Source organism: Castor canadensis, chromosome 11 (genome assembly GCF_047511655.1).
Source record: "Castor canadensis chromosome 11, mCasCan1.hap1v2, whole genome shotgun sequence".
NCBI lineage: Eukaryota > Metazoa > Chordata > Mammalia > Rodentia > Castoridae > Castor > Castor canadensis.
Window position 1 is genome coordinate 90,920,608 of NC_133396.1, and position 16,311 is coordinate 90,936,918.

Here is a 16,311-nt window from a genome sequence, read left to right on the forward strand (position 1 = left end):
TTTGTGACTGTGAAGCCCTAAATCCAAACCCCAGTTCCACCAAAAACAAAACAAAACAAAATTCTAACAATGCAATCCAATTACGGGAGGGGAGTGCGTGCACATTAATACTGTTTTAAATTATCTCGGGGAAATCTATCCCAAATTCAAAAAATTAGAAAATATGTTGATTTCATGTTCACATACCACTAATACACAGTTTTCACTGTGTATACTGGGTACCAGGAATCTAAATTACAAAAACAAAATAAAACAGAAAACTGGAGACATAGGACTTTATAGAATAGCTGAAGAGATACTAACTACTAATCTATAGTTTGGTACCCATATATCTCATGGGCTGAGTTTCTTCTTTGGAATCATATTATTCTACTTAGTTTCTACTGACAACAAAGGGGGAAAAAATTAAGAGGCTCTAAGAAGGTATACATTTTCAACTATAAAATATTTAATTCAAATCTGAAAAATGTATGCATATATAAAAAGGCCAAAGTAAATAGAGTTGCATTAACCTCAGTTTGCCCTTAGCAATAGTTCCAGTGTACTAATGAAACTAAACCATGAAAAACAAACACCACTTGATTTTACTCACCTGTAGTTTTCTGAGTTTCCAATGATTTTCCCTTGTATGTATTAAATAAACTGAGTGTTGCATACTTTTTCCCATCCTTTGCTTTTGTGGTCTGGCCTGACTTCTCCGACATTTCGGTGGAAACTCATCGAGTCCAATACCTCCTGCCACACCCCTTAAAATCAGTCTTTAAGATGCAAATAAGAAAAATTAAGGAGAAGTTTAGAATTCATTAGCTGACTAAAATCTTATTACATTCATATGTTGACAGAAAAATTTAAAAAATGAGAAATGAAGATTCAATCTGCAAACATCAATGGTATTTTCGTAGACCTCTGTAGCATGTACCAATACATGCCAAAGTTAATCACAATGAACAACTAAGCACCTGGAAAATGTTATTTATGGTGTATAATTGCTTGATGACGGCCCAGAGAAGAAGGGTTATAATTCATGCTGGAATGAATACTTCAAATAATGAATTTATGGAGACTGTTTACATAATAAAGACACATTATTCAATTTAAGAGGCTTGAAAAACTTCTTCATTTCCCTAAATATACCCTAATTTTAGAGAAGAACCCTAACCTAAAACTAATACATATAGGAGAAAAACACAAATTATTTCTCGTACTACTTCCCTTCAGTTTAAAAAGGTAGTATACACATATCAACCTATGGATTTGGTCTGGAGGGGTTAGGGTGGAAGTAGGACTAATTCTATCACAAAAACCATCAATAGCTAAAAACTCTGAAATGGAAGAAAGAGAGCTAAAGACAATATAATTTTGCTCATATAGTTTATTATTTTTTTTACCATGAGAGATAACAAAGTTTACTTATTTATTTTTAAAATGTATCTTTTATTCATATGTACATACAATGTTCGGGTCATTTCGCTCATATACTTAAAAAAAAAAATCATACAAAGTATCAGCCATATGGCCAGGCATCAGTGGCTCATACCTGTAATCCCAGGTACTCAGGAGGCAGGGATGAGGAGGATGAGGTTCAAAGCCAGCCTGAGCAAATAGTGAGATTCTATCTTGAAAATACCCAACACAAACAAGGGCCAGTGGAATGGCTCAAGGTGTAGGCCCTGAGTTCAAACCCCAGTACCACAAAAAAAAAAAAAAAAAAAAAAAAGAGTATTAGCCATGTATCAGAAAAGAAGGTTCTTCCTCCACCCCACCCTAAACCCAGGGCCTCTGTGTATACTAGGCAAGTACTCTACCATTGAGTTACATTCCCCCTCTGCACAGTTATTTTTAATAAACCACCTTTTCTTATGATAAATTGGAAAAGAACTAAACTAATTTAGACAGTTTGGTTTCATAGGCTTGATATACCTCAGGAGCGTTAATCTCATTTGATGATTAATATTTAAGAATTATCAAATCCTGGATCTCTCATAAAGTCACTCAAGCAATAATCCTAGAGAAGATCTTTCCTCTACCTGTAAAAGACAGCAACATCAAGAGAAAGCACTCTTTAAAGAAAAAAACTTCCTAGGACCAAATCTGTAAGACCACCTACATCTCTTCTACCTATTGGTAAAGTGGTTATCAGCATCTTCTAGAAACTTAATAGAAATGCACCCCCAATCTACTGAATCAACCTCTGAGGATGGGGCCTGGCACTATGTTTTAACAAGTTCTTTCAAATTAACTCTAAGACTTAAAAAACTTGAGATTTATTATAAACAGATACATTCTGAATGGTGATTCTCAATCCTTGCTATACCTTATCATCACTCAGGGACTTAAAATACATGAATATAAGGAGAACGTATCAATTCTTATTTTTTAATCAGGTGATTCTAATATGTAAGAAGCCTTAAAAATCACATATCTTTCCTCCCATTCCATCCAAGTCCTCCTTTTGTGGTCTCCACCCTGTCCCCAATTCCCTTCTCATCTAAGCTCTTTCCTGTAAGGAATCTCAGCAATTCCTATGGCTTCAACTATTAACTGATCATTTCAAATTGAGAACTTCAGTCTAGCAAAGTTTGTTCCTATTTAGATTTCTTTGTGTTGACTTCTGGCTTGGGTACCCCTACCAACGTTCTGCCTGGCGTAAGAAGAAAATGGTAGGGGCTGAAGGCATGGTTAAAGTGGCAGAATGCCTATGCCTGGCTAACAAGCTTGAGGCCCTGGTTCAAACCCCAGTATGGCAAAAAAAAAAAAAAAAAAAAAAGAAAATGGCAGTTAAAACATTAACCTGAAAGGTGATGAAGAAAATACTAACATGACAAAATGTAAGTACTACTATAACTCAATGTACTGAAGAAACCCAATTATTAAAGTTATGAATAATTTACCACAGACACAAAACTAGTAAGCAAATTTGAAGTGAATCATTAATTAAATCAGCAACAGTATCAATCCTTCTTAAATTCTTCCCAAGTTACAAGTACAGGGTATATTTTAAAATTCAGTTTATTAGGAAAATACCTTGTTAATTCCAAAACTAGACAAAGGCACCAAGAAGAAAGCTATATGCCAATCAATACCTTGGATGAACACAGATGTTAAAAGGAAAAACAAAAAACAAACAAATGAAAAAACTCCTTAAAAAAATAACAGCAAATTAAATTCAACAATGTATCAAAAGATTATATGCTAGGATCAAAGCTGGCTAAACATTCAAATCAACTAATACAATAAAACCACCTTAACAGATAGGTAAAAACCACTTATCTTGGTAAATGTAAAAAAGCACCTGGCAAGGTTAGGCATTTGTCATAATAAAACTTCTCAACAAACAGACATATAGGAAAGTTGCCTTAACATAATAAAGGCCAGTTATGAAAACCCCAAAGTTAACATCAGAAAAAACTCAGCCTTTCCTCTAAAATCTGGTGCAAAGCTAGGAATCCTATTCTTACCACTTCTATTCAACCAAGTACTAGAAATACCAGCAACAGTAATCAGAAAAGAAAAAAACTGCTAAATGTAGAAAACTCTAAAGATTTCACAAAAAGTGTATAAATGAATTTAGCAAAGCAGAATACAAAATTCAGCTGGATTTCTTTTCACCAGTAATATTTGAAAAAAAAAAAAATCAAAAAAATAATTGTATTTGCCACAGCATCAAAAAGAATACAATACCTGGAAATACATTTAACCAAGGAAGTGACAGATCTGCACAATGAAAATTATAAAACATCTATGAAAGAAATTAAAGACAAATAAATGGAAAGATATCCTGTGTTTGTGGAATGGAATGTTGTTAAAATGTCTGATTCAAAGTAACAGATCCAATGCAATCCCTATTCAAATTCAACAGGCAGTTTTCACAGAAATAGAAATTACAATTTAAGAATAGATTGTCAACTACATTAGTATGGAACCACAAAAGACACCAAATAGCTAGAACCATCCTCCTTTTCTTTGTTTGAGATGGAATCTCACTGTTGTTCAGTTGCTATTTTTGAACTCCAGGGCTCAAGAAATCTTCCTGTACCAGATAACCAAACAGCCGAGACTACAAGTATGAATCACCACACTTGGCCATGTTGAGAAAGACAAACAAAGTTCAAGGCGCCACACTCAGATTTCAAATTGTAACACTGTAGTTATCCACTATATGGCATTGGCATACATAGACACACAGACCAACGAAACAGAAGAGAGGGTCCAGAAAAGGTCCTGAACAAACATTTTTACCTAGAAAACATAACAGTGCCCAGTAGGCAGCATATGAAAACGTGTTCAATACCACTAATTACCAAGGAAATACAAGTCAAAACCACTCCGGAAGATGGCTACTATCAAAAGTTTGAGAAGGGTATGGAAAAAAGGCAACCCTTGTATACTGTTGGTGGGAATGTAAATTACTGTGGACATTACAGATTAACAGTATATTTCTCAAAAAAAAATTTAAACTACCAAATGACTTTGTAAATCCCTCTTCTGGGTGTATATCCAAAGGAAATGAAATCATCACCTTATAGACTTATCATGTTCCCATGTTCATTGTTGCCTTATTCATAGTAGCCAGGGCATGGAAACAATCAGTGTCCATTCACAGATGACTGGATAAAGAAATTGTGTTGCATATATGTGTACACACAAATATGGAATAGTTTTCAGCCTTAAGAAAAGAGATATTTCCATTTGCAACAACACAGATGGACCTGTAGGACATTATGCTAAGTGAAATAAGCCAGAAAGAGTAGTATTACAAATACTACAAAATCTTTGTGTGAAATCTTACAATTACACAGAAATAGAATGGTGTTTGCAAGGGATGGGGAGAGAGAAGGAAATACAGAGAGGTAAGAATGTCAAAATAGAACTTTGCGATTATGTAGGATGAGCAGGTCTAGAGATTTAGTGGACAGCAGAACTATAGTTAAGAGTACAGTACTGTGTATGGCAAATTTGCTAACAGTAGATTTTTATGTGCTCTTAACATACAAATCAAGGTAACTATGAAAGGTAATGGATAGGTTAATTTGTTTAGTAGTCATTAATTTATCAAAGCATATTATATACCTGAAATACATAAAAAAGAACAAAAAATTTTAAAAGCAAATAAAAAAACTTTTCTGTAAGTTATAAGAAATTCCCAAATACAAAAAAGAACATGCAATTATTCCTTGAAAGCCACAAAATGAAAGCTCTACATATAGCCAAAGTAAAAGCTCCTTTGCTAGAATGAGTTCTTTTTACATTTCAAATTCTGTAAAAAACAAGTCTCTCCTTTCACTATTAATAAACTGTCTATACATGCCCTTCAGTACACATTCTTTGTCAAATAAAAGGTAAACAATGTACATGAGTTTACTCTCTGAGGTAAGAAAATTGGACAAAGAATCACCAGAGCAGTAGTAGAGGTGATTTATGCTTTCATAAGCTTATGAGCCTCTCTTGATCTTATGCTTTGTAGTACCTAGTACACCAGAAAAAGGTTAAGTCAATAAATAACACATGACTGCAGCATAAATGAAACCAGAAGATAATCCAATCAAATGTAAGTATAATTTCCTATCTCTAGTGTTGCAAAAGAATATAAATGGATAAATAAGAGAGGACAATTTCATTATAATGACTTACTAAGTCAACTGTGGGCACTTTTAGTTTAAAGCTAACAAAATATTGAAAGAATCCAAGCAATACAGAAAAGACGTCCCTGAGAATAAGCTCCATTTTATATAATTTATTATTAAAATGTTTAAGGGTTGGAAGCGTGGCTCAAGTAGTAGAGCGACTGCCTAGCAAATGTGAAGTCCTGAGTTCAAACCCCAACACCACAAAACAACAACCATACAAGATATTTAGAAACTGTAATTACTGTTTGATGCCTAGAACAAATCCAAGAATCATGGCTACCTAACAATTTTCTAACAAAGTAATGATCAACACTAATAGCATTACACTTTCAATCAAGATGAGTCACAGGAGCCAGATGTACCTTCCTTTCTGAAGCAACTCAAAAACTGGACTCTGCATGTGTTTATGAGTATATGTATAACAGATTAAGACACTGAACATCAGGCACAAAAGGACAGTGATCATTGACATTTGGGTAACAATGAGGTGTGCCATCCAGTTGTCTGAACTTATTGTCTAGAGTTCCTAGGCTCTGCACAAGGAAGGAAACTGAAGTGGAAATTGGCAGAGTTCTTAGTTGAAAAATAAAAGGAAGCTGAGTTCAGGGAGAGCAAGAGAGCTAGGATACACTACTGAAGAGGGCTCCAGAGAGAAAAAAAAAATAATGGTACAAATCTGCAGGGAGTCCCTCTTAAGTATCCAGCAGAGTGTATGTCTGTATGCGTAGCCAGGAATGAACTACTTGAGAGGACCAGACAGGAACAGTGCCTGGAACTCAAAAAGGGCTGGGAACAATGCCTATTCTCTTATGTCATATTCACATAAGACATCAAAATTTACTATGCATTAGGTAGAATACTCAGAAAAGCCTTGCCTCAGCAGAAGCTAGAAACTACCATAAAGTAAACATTGCTCTAATCTTGCAACATTGAAAAGTACCAAATTACTGACCAGTAACTTAACTAAGTCTCAAAACAAATTTAAAGAATAAAATGAAAAAACATGCAGCACCACAGAAGGCAAAATCCGCAATGTGCCATCTAATAAAAAATTATCATGTCCAGGCATAGCAATATGCATGCTTATAACCCCAGCACTCAGGAGGCTGAGTTTGAGGTCAGCCTGGTCTATACACATAGCGAGTCCAGGCCAGCCTTGGCCTTGGCTATGTAGCAAGATCCTGAGGAAAGGAGGGAAAGAGGGAGGGAGGAGAGAAAAAGAGGGAGGTGTCGGAGAGGGAGGAAGGACTGAGGGAGGGAGGGAAGGAGGGAGGAAGGAAGGAAGGATGGATTATGTAGGCAAACTAGTAGGAAAATATGAATCAATCAACTAAAACCTGCGTGGTTTGCAGGTGTCAGAAGTAGTGGTTAATAGTGTTATTTTATTAGTTCAACTACCTGACCAGCAACAATAAAGACTGAAGACAGAGGTTAAACTTTCAAATCATAGTATATCCATACAATGAACTATTAAAATAGGTAACATGGATAAACCTTAAAATGAGTATGCTGAGTGAAAAAGCTAGGACCCCCTCCCTTACCTGCTATGCTTTTTAATGCTAATTATATCCAATAAAAATTGATGATTAAAAAAATCAAGAACTAGATCCTTCATTAACAAAGTCTTACTGCTCAGAGTAAACATAAACAGAATAGGACGACCAAGGGGTCAGAGATAAGGTTTAAAATGGTTGTGTTACCAATGACATTCATCAAAGAGATTGAAAAATCTACTGTTAAATTTATATGGAAACACAAGAGGCCATGAATAGCCAAGGCAATACTCAGTCAAAAGAACAATGCAGGAGGTACCACAATACCTGACTTCAAACTATATTACAAAGCAATAACAATAAAAACAGCATGGTACTGGCACAAAAACAGACATGAAGACCAGTGGAACAGAATAGAGGATCCAGATATGAAGCCACACAACTATAAGCAACTTATCTTTGACAAAGGAGCTAAAAATATACGATGGAGAAATAGCAGCCTCTTCAACAAAAACTGCTGGGAAAACTGGTTAGCAGTCTGCAAAAAACTGAAACTAGATCCATGTATATCACCCTATACCAATATTAACTCAAAATGGATCAAGGATCTTAATATCAGACCCCAAACTCTTAAGTTGATACAAGAAAGAGTAGGAAATAGTCTGGAGTTAGTAGGTATAGGGAAGAACTTTCTCAATGAAACCCCAGCAGCACAGCAACTAAGAGATAGCATAGATAAATGGGACCTCATAAAACTAAAAAGCTTCTGTTCATCAAAAGAAATGGTCTCTAAACTGAAGAGAACACCCACAGAGTGGGAGAAAATATTTGCCAACTATACATCAGACAAAGGACTGATAACCAGAATATACAGGGAACTTAAAAAACTAAATTCTCCCAAAACTAATGAACCAATAAAGAAATGGGCAGGTGAACTAAACAGAACTTTCTCAAAAGAAGAAATTCAAATGGCCAGAAAACACATGAAAAAATGCTCACCATCTCTAGCAATAAAGGAAATGCAAATTAAAACCACACTAAGATTCCACCTCACCCCTGTTAGAATAGCCATCATCAGCAACACCACCAACAACAGGTGTTGGCGAGGATGCGGGGAAAAAGGAACCCTCTTACACTGTTGGTGGGAATGTAGACTAGTACAACCACTCTGGAAAAAAATTTGGAGGCTACTTAAAAAGCTGGACATCGATCTACCATTTGATCCAGCAATACCACTCTTGGGGATATACCCAAAAGACTGTTACTCCAGAGGCACCTGCACATCCATGTTTATTGCGGCACTATTCACAATAGCCAAGTTATGGAAACAGCCAAGATGCCCCAGCACTGACGAATGGATTAAGAAAATGTGGTATCTATACACAATGGAATTTTATGCAGCCATGAAGAAGAACGAAATGTTATCATTCGCTGGTAAATGGATGGAATTGGAGAACATCATTCTGAGTGAGGTTAGCCTGGCCCAAAAGACCAAAAATCGTATGTTCTCCCTCATATGTGGACATTAGATCAAGGGCTAACACAACAAGGGGATTGGACTATGAGCACATGATAAAAGCGAGAGCACACAAGGGAGGGGTGAGGATAGGTAAGACACCTAAAAAATTAGCTAGCATTTGTTGCCCTTAATGCAGAGAAACTAAAGCAGATACCTTAAAGCAACTGAGGCCAATAGGAAAAGGAGACCAGGAACTAGAGAAAAGGTTAGATTAAAAAGAATTAACCTAGAAGGTAACACCCACGCACAGGAAATCAATGTGAGTCAATGCCCTGTATAGCTATCCTTATCTCAACCAGCAAAACCCCTTGTTCCTTCCTATTATTGCTTATACTCTCTCTACAACAAAATTAGAGATAAGGGCAAAATAGTTTCTGCTGGGTATTGAGGGGGGGAGCGGGAGGGGGTGGAGTGGGTGGTAAGGGAGGGGGTGGGGCCAGGGGGGAGAAATAAACCAAGCCTTGCATGCACATATGAATAATAAAAGAAAAATGAAAAAATAAAATAAAATAAAATAAAATTAGGGAAGAGTTTTCTGCATCTCAAAAAAAAAAATAAATAAAATGGTTGTGTTAGAGACACAGAAATTTAGTTTAAGTGGGCAAGAGATTGCAAGGGAAGAGGGGGTTATTAGCGGAAGGGGAAATAGGCTAGCAAAACATGAAAAGAAAAATCAGCAGGCTTGAGAAAGAATGGAAAATAATGCAGTAACAGGGACAATATTAAGGAAGAAAAAAATCTCAGAACATAGCAAGGAATCAACAAATGCTGTTTTGTTCCTGGAATTGGTAAGGAAACAGTTTAAGATTCTCATGGCTATAAAGTTGGCCACTAGACAAAACAATAAATGTAGAAGAAAACAGATTAAATTGTAAAACTAACAGAGAAAATATTTTGTATCAAAACATGTACTTCAAGGGAATATACTATCCTTAAAATCTCTCCATTACCAAACAAAAAAGTTTAAAGAGTTTCCCAATAAAAGCAGAAAGAAAAACCTGAAATTAATGAATTATAAAACAAGGCAACAAAACTAATAAACTCAAGAGCTAGTTCTTTTGGAAAACAAAAACAAGCTAGTTAGGGGTATAGCTTAGTAGATAGAGCATTTGCTTAGCAACTGTCTGGCCCACACCAAAAAAGTAAGCTAGCCAAATGGACCTAAATTTAAAAGTTAAAATACAGTTAATGAAAAAGACATAAAAGACATACAAAGTTAAGAAGGCTTGAGAAATAAGAGGTATCTAGGAAAATATAAATTACCAAATTTTACTTAAACAGGTAAAAACAAAGGAGAAAATTCAAGTTGTCAAAAAGCTGCTTAACCCTGCCCTCCTAACCTACTACTCCCAAATGTCTGGTCTAGGCAGTCTTACAGGGGAATTCTGGTATCATTTAACAAAGACAATTCCCAGGCTGTTCACAATGAACTAAGGTCTATGACCAAATCAGGTCTGTTCTGTATGGCCTATGAGCTAAGAATAACTTTTGCATTTTTAAAGGATTGATTTTAGAAAGAATGTATGAGAGAATGTATAAGATCCAAATAAACCATTATCTATCACATCCTACACAGAAAAACTTTGATAATACCTGGCACAAAGGGGAAAAACAATCTCAATTCAGACCAATCTAATACTGACACAAAAATACCACACAAGCACACATATGCACACAAAAATATGGAAACCAGTATCTACAGAGAATGGAAAAAAATCTCCCGAGGAAGTCCATATATACTTTAAAATGAAGAAGTCTAAGAATTTATCCTAAAGAAATGCTGGCCTACATGTGCAAAGTATATAAAAAGACTATGTGCAATCTTTGCAATATGGTAGGTGATAAATTTGTGTAATGATTCTTTTTTTTTTTTTTTGAAACAGGTTTACTGAACACCTACTACAGTAGACCCCCACCTGCCCCCTCATCATTGTTTGGTTTTGTGTGGTTTGTTACTTAAAGTCAACCATGGTCTAAAAATATTAAACAGAAAATGCCAGAAACACACAATTCTGAAGTTTTAATTTTGTGTGCTGTTCTGAGTAGCATAATGCCATCCTGCTCTGTATTGCCCAGGATTTTAATCATTCCTTTATCCAGTATACACTCCCACCCATTAGTTGCCTAGTAGTTGCCTAAATGAAAAAAAAAAAAATAATCTTAAGCTTAGGTTGCTAAGATCTATGTCAAGAACAACTCTGCTATCGGAGGAAGTTATAAAAAAGGAAAAAAAGAGATTTGTACTAGTTTTTGTTGTTACAACCTGAACTGCAAAAGTTAGTCATAATGCATAACTAAGTGCTTAACTGAAATGGAAAATCCATATTGAAATTATAGGGTTTGGTACTGGCATCCTCTGGAACTGTACCCTGGTGGAAAGAAGGAGAGGATTACTATATGTATATTCTTTCATGGACTGGAGATACCAGAATCTACCTTAATAAATCAGTAAAGTGTGATGATTTAAATAAGATATAGTGACAAATGCTATGAATTAAACCACACAGGACAAGAGGAGAAAGTATGATAGGGTGGAAATACTTTAGTCAATCACTAACTGGTTTCTCTGATTTGGATCCAAAGGGGAATGGCTTAAAAGGAAAAGCAAATGCAAAGGCCCTTAAGTCATGATATGCTAATGAAGAAAAGCTAATGAGGAAGTTAGTAAGAAGAGAGTTGAAAGAGGTAGACAAGGCAATATAGGGTTTTGGTAAGGTCACTGAATTCTGAGCAGAATCATTCTGGCAACAGTGTGGAGAATGTACTGTAGGGAGCCAAAAGTGAAAAAAACAGTACATTCTTTAATTATAATTTATCAAAGCAACCCTCTCTATAGGGCACATGGAAATAAGTCTTTTCCAAATACCTCCTTAATATTCATTCACCAAGTTATATAACAAATATGTGTAGAAAATAATAGCTGTTAAATATTTTAGATGTTAGGGTAGATAATGAAAAGACAGATGCCTGTGCCTTCATGGAACTTTTAATAAAAAAAATCAACAAGTAAACAAAAATGTGGGAATGAAAAAACTTAACCAGGTAAAGGGACAAGAAAAAGAAGAAAGGGTTATTAAGAGTACGGTAAAAGTCAGGAGGATTCTCTGAAGAGGTGACGTGAACTAAGGAGAAAAAAAAAAAAAAAATCAACCAGTGGTTCTCAACTCAGGTTGCACAAATTTATCTAAGGTCCCTAAAAATAATATATGACAGGCCCTATGCCAGACAATTATGGCAGAATTTCTGAGGTTAGGCCTGGCAGAAGGAAAGCTCTTCAAACTGTGTCTACATAGATGAGAACCTCTGAAAACAAGCCAGTTTTAACTTAGAAGTGTAAGGTAATGTGTAAAAATCATGTCTAAGGGACAGAGGCAGGAGATGAAGTCAAAATAGGCAGGACCAGATTTTGTAGAGCCTGCTAGGCTAGAATGAGGAGTGCTGCCTTGCATTTCTTCTAAATGCCATCAAGAGCCCTTAGAGAGGAACACTAGTCAAAAATCTCCTGACATTAGTTTCATTACTTAAGGTTTTAGTATCCAAGAAAGAAGACACACAATAGGAAAGTACCTACGCTGTCCCTTGGAAACAATGCCCATGCAAGTGCATCTTTAGTAACAAAATGGTAAAATTTACAAAACTGATAATAAAAATCCCTTGAAATATCAAGCTCAATAAGGAGCATTTGTCTTCAGCCTGCCAGCTCCAATTTAAAAAACTTAGCAGGCAAAAATCAAAAAGCACTACATCTTCTACCTGTCCTGCTTTTAATTTTAAAAAGCCTTTTCCTACTTGTACAATGTTAACAATACTTTCTGTATCACTACCCTGCTTACCATGTACCTAAAAATCTAAATCACTAAATAAATCTAAATCAGTCTACAAAAGCAAAGCCTTCCAAAAGTCCAGGTTCTTTGACTCTAAGCAATGCCAAAAACAAAAACAAACCACTAATAGTTTTCATTGAAACTAAATATAACAAAACATGTGCATGTGCATTTTCCAAATTTTAAACAAATATATATAGTCTTTTAAGATTTTCTTGGCCAAAAAAGAAAAGAAGGTATGAAGGATGATGGGCAAGTAAGTTTTTTGAAGCAAGCATACTGGGAAGCAGTAGTTTATTATAATATAAGTATCAAATTTTCCGAATGAATGGATGACACTTAGCAGTGGTAATAAAAAGATGGTTTTCATGAAAGGACAGCTATCACAGGCTGAAAGTCTGTGGAGGAAAAAAAAATCTGTAAGTGATTCCTGTATCTGTAAGAGATTACCTATTTTCTCTAAAATTCCTTCACCATCCAATTAAGACTCTAGTTTTTAATAATGAAAACATTTTATGCAATATTTAAATTTTAGTATATTTGGAAAAACAATCCTTGCACTTTTACCAAACTGCAATTTGCCAAATTTAATTAAACAACACAATTATTTTCTGGCCATGAGGGCATCTAGATATGTTTACTATTCAGTCTTCACTATTCTTATGGTGATAGCTTAGTTTCTCTGGAAAATAGAGAACAATGTCCCAAAGATTTAAGTAGTGAACATTAAAAACAATCTCTAACCATTTCCAGAGGAACATACTACAGGTACTCCTCAAAAATGGTTTACTGCACAAATCAAGAAATAATGTGTATTAACTATTTATTAGTCATAGTCAATTATCACACACATAGCTTCAGTATAAAGCTACTTTCTTTGGTTTCAACTACCGCATTCAGCCTCATGTTTCCCTTTTCCCTTCTTACCATCTCTCCTTTCTCTAGGAATTTTCCGAACTGGTCATCTCAACTATAGTTCACTGCTGCAAATATTACCAGTAAGGCTAATCCCCCAAATTTTTCTTTCATGCGACATCTTTAGATCCACATTTTTAATTGTCTATACACCAAAACATCATTTTCTTGACAGCACTCCAAGCTCAAAATGTTTATTCTCCATTCACTCATACAAGTATTTATTACCATATATCAAGCACTGCTAGAAAAAGATGAAGAGACATGCTGTCCTCATCCACTAAATGGAGACATGGTTTGGAAACCTGATGTTGTAAAACATTTGAAAAGCAAATGGGAGAACAGGAAAGACAGCCAACTGGAAAAGGTATTGGTAAGCAGCACTGAGAGGCCTAGCAGCAGCAAGGACAAACAATATTCCTAAGTCTGTGCAATCTGGATTCTTCTATTCAATGCTCACCAGTAGCACACCTGGGAAGTAGAGTAATGTTTAACTGAAGTCTAACCAAAGAAAATGTGACAGTTCAAATGTCTGATATTCAAACACTGAAATTTAAGTTCACATATGAAAGAATTAAGAGGTGTGGTGGCCTTTAGGAAGTGATTAGGCAAGAGGATGAGTGCCTTATAAAAGGGCTGGAAAAGACTACTTAGGCCTCTTTTGCCCTTCTTCCAAGTGTTCAAGGTGCCATCTTGAATGCAAAGACCCCAGTCCTCACCAGACACTTTGATCATGCCTTTATCTTAGACTTCCCAGTCTCTAGAACTGTGAGAAATAAATGTGTCTTAGAAATTTTGTTCTAGCAAAGCAAACAGATTGAGGTAGATAGGAAGTATATGAGAATAAGGCATAGAGCAAAAGGGACTAGTGATCTGAGCAAAAACTGTTAGTAACAAAAGCAATTACTGAGTGCTTAAAATGAGTCATGCTTGCTCTAAGGCTTTCTTTTTTCACTAAAAACAAAGAAATATACTGAGAGAATTGGAAGCAGAGAACTTGTGATTCAAATTTTAGGTCTGCAAAGATGATACAATTTAGACCTCAGATACTAAAAAACCTCAGTCAGTCAGTCATCTGTAATCCTAAATTATTTGGGAGTTTAAGACTGAGGATCAAGGTTTCAGGCCAGCCCTGGGAAACAGCTCAGGAGGCCCCATCTCCAAAATAAATAGAGCAAAATGGACTGGAGATGTGGCTCAAGCAGTAGAGTTCAAACCCATGTTCCACCAAAAATTTAAAAAAAGAAAAAAATAAGTACACATAAAATGTGTGACTGTGTGTATATGTGAATGCCACACAGAGGACAATGGAAACCTGATAAAATAGTAACAGGGAGGTAATCTGGATGAAGGAATATGGGGATTTTTTTGTACAATTTTTGCAACTTTTCTGTAATGCTGAAATCATACCCACCCCTTTTCAAAAAGCAGCTGATCTGCTCTCCCAAGCATGTTCTTCTTCAAACTTCCCCATAAGCATTTTCTCTGACCTTTTGCCTCAAAACCTTTGTAATCTTTGATGATTTTCCTGTTTCTAACAGAGAGACCTGTGTTCTATATATTCTAACTTATCACCCTCCTCCCTCCCTGCTTGACTTAAAAAAATTAGTCAACGTTCAAGTATTTACACACTCACCCTTAAATAAATACAAATGAGAATCAGACTATTTGAATTTAGTGGAAAAATCATTTTATATTTAAATAATGTGATTAATATGAAGTACAGTCAGTTCTCTATACCCACAAGTTCTACATCCATGGATTCAACCAATTGTGGATGGAAAATATTTGAAAAAATATATTATGTATGCAATAAAAAGTACAATAGAAAATAAAGCAAATTAAAGACCCAATACAGTGTACCTGTGTATATAGCATTTACATTGCCTTAGATTTTGTAAGTAATTTAGAGATGATTTAAAATATATGGGAGGACATACAGGTTATATGCAAACATCACCTTATGACATACAAGGATTTGAGCATTCAGGATTTTGGTATGAGGGAACCAATCCCCCTCAGATACTGAGGAATGACTAATGTTGCCTAAATAATATGTTAGCCTCTGTCCTCTTCAATGTTAATAACTTGGATGAAAAACTGATAGTGAAAATTATACATCTAGAAGAGGTAACAATGTGTTCAATTTCTTTTTTGGGGGAGGGAGGCTGGGATTTGAACTCAGAGCCTAAACCTTGTGCCACTCCACCAGTCCTTTTTTTGTGATGGGTTTTTTTGAGATAGGTCTTGTGAAATATTTGCCTGGGCTGGCTTTGAACTAGGATCCTCCTGATCTCTGCCTCCTGCATAGCTAAGACTACAGGTGTGAGCCACCAGCATCCAGCTTCAATGAACTTCTAAGCTTTAAAAAGGTCTAGGAATGCTAGGCAGACTTAAAGAATAACTACTTTTATAGTCATAATTCAGAAACTGAATTTCATCATTCATGATGGTGGCCACTTGAGCCCAGGAACTGGGAGACCAGCCTGTACAACACAGCTAGGGCCAGCCTCTAAATGCAAACCAAATTTCATAAATGCAGAATACAGGCCCAGGGAGTCCTGAAAAAAAAAAAAAAAAGGCTCTGTGCCTGTGTGTGACAGCTATGATAGCACTACTAAACAGAAGAAATCTAAGGCACAGATTTGAAATTGTTACAGTTCCTCCAAGTTTTGTATTTGCAGACTATGTTTAGCGCACCATGCTCAATTCCAAGTTTACTATAAACATTAACAACTAGGCTGAACACACAGGAAAAACTTTCTAAATGGTCAGTTATCAAAAAGTGGAAATAAGTAATCTTAAAGTAAAACTCCATAGCATTTTCTATTTTCACAATTTGCCAGACAGTCCAAAGAACTGTGAAATGACTTATAATTTTGTTGAAGCATCCAATGACACCAACCATGTTTTAGAAGGATGCGGCTAGTGAG

At 35.6% G+C, this 16,311-nt stretch overlaps 1 protein-coding gene across 15 annotated transcripts in view; it reads right to left on the minus strand.

Moving 5' to 3' along the window:
* Prrc2c (proline rich coiled-coil 2C) overlaps positions 1–16,311 on the minus strand; it is a 90,147-nt gene that overhangs the window by 64,614 nt on the left and 9,222 nt on the right. For all 15 annotated transcript variants that reach the window (XM_074047494.1, XM_074047492.1, XM_074047490.1 and 12 more), the window contains exon 2: positions 593–758. In XM_074047494.1, coding sequence (XP_073903595.1) covers positions 593–704 — 112 coding nt within the window. In that variant the 5' untranslated portion in view covers positions 705–758. The remainder of the gene's footprint in view (positions 1–592; positions 759–16,311) is intronic.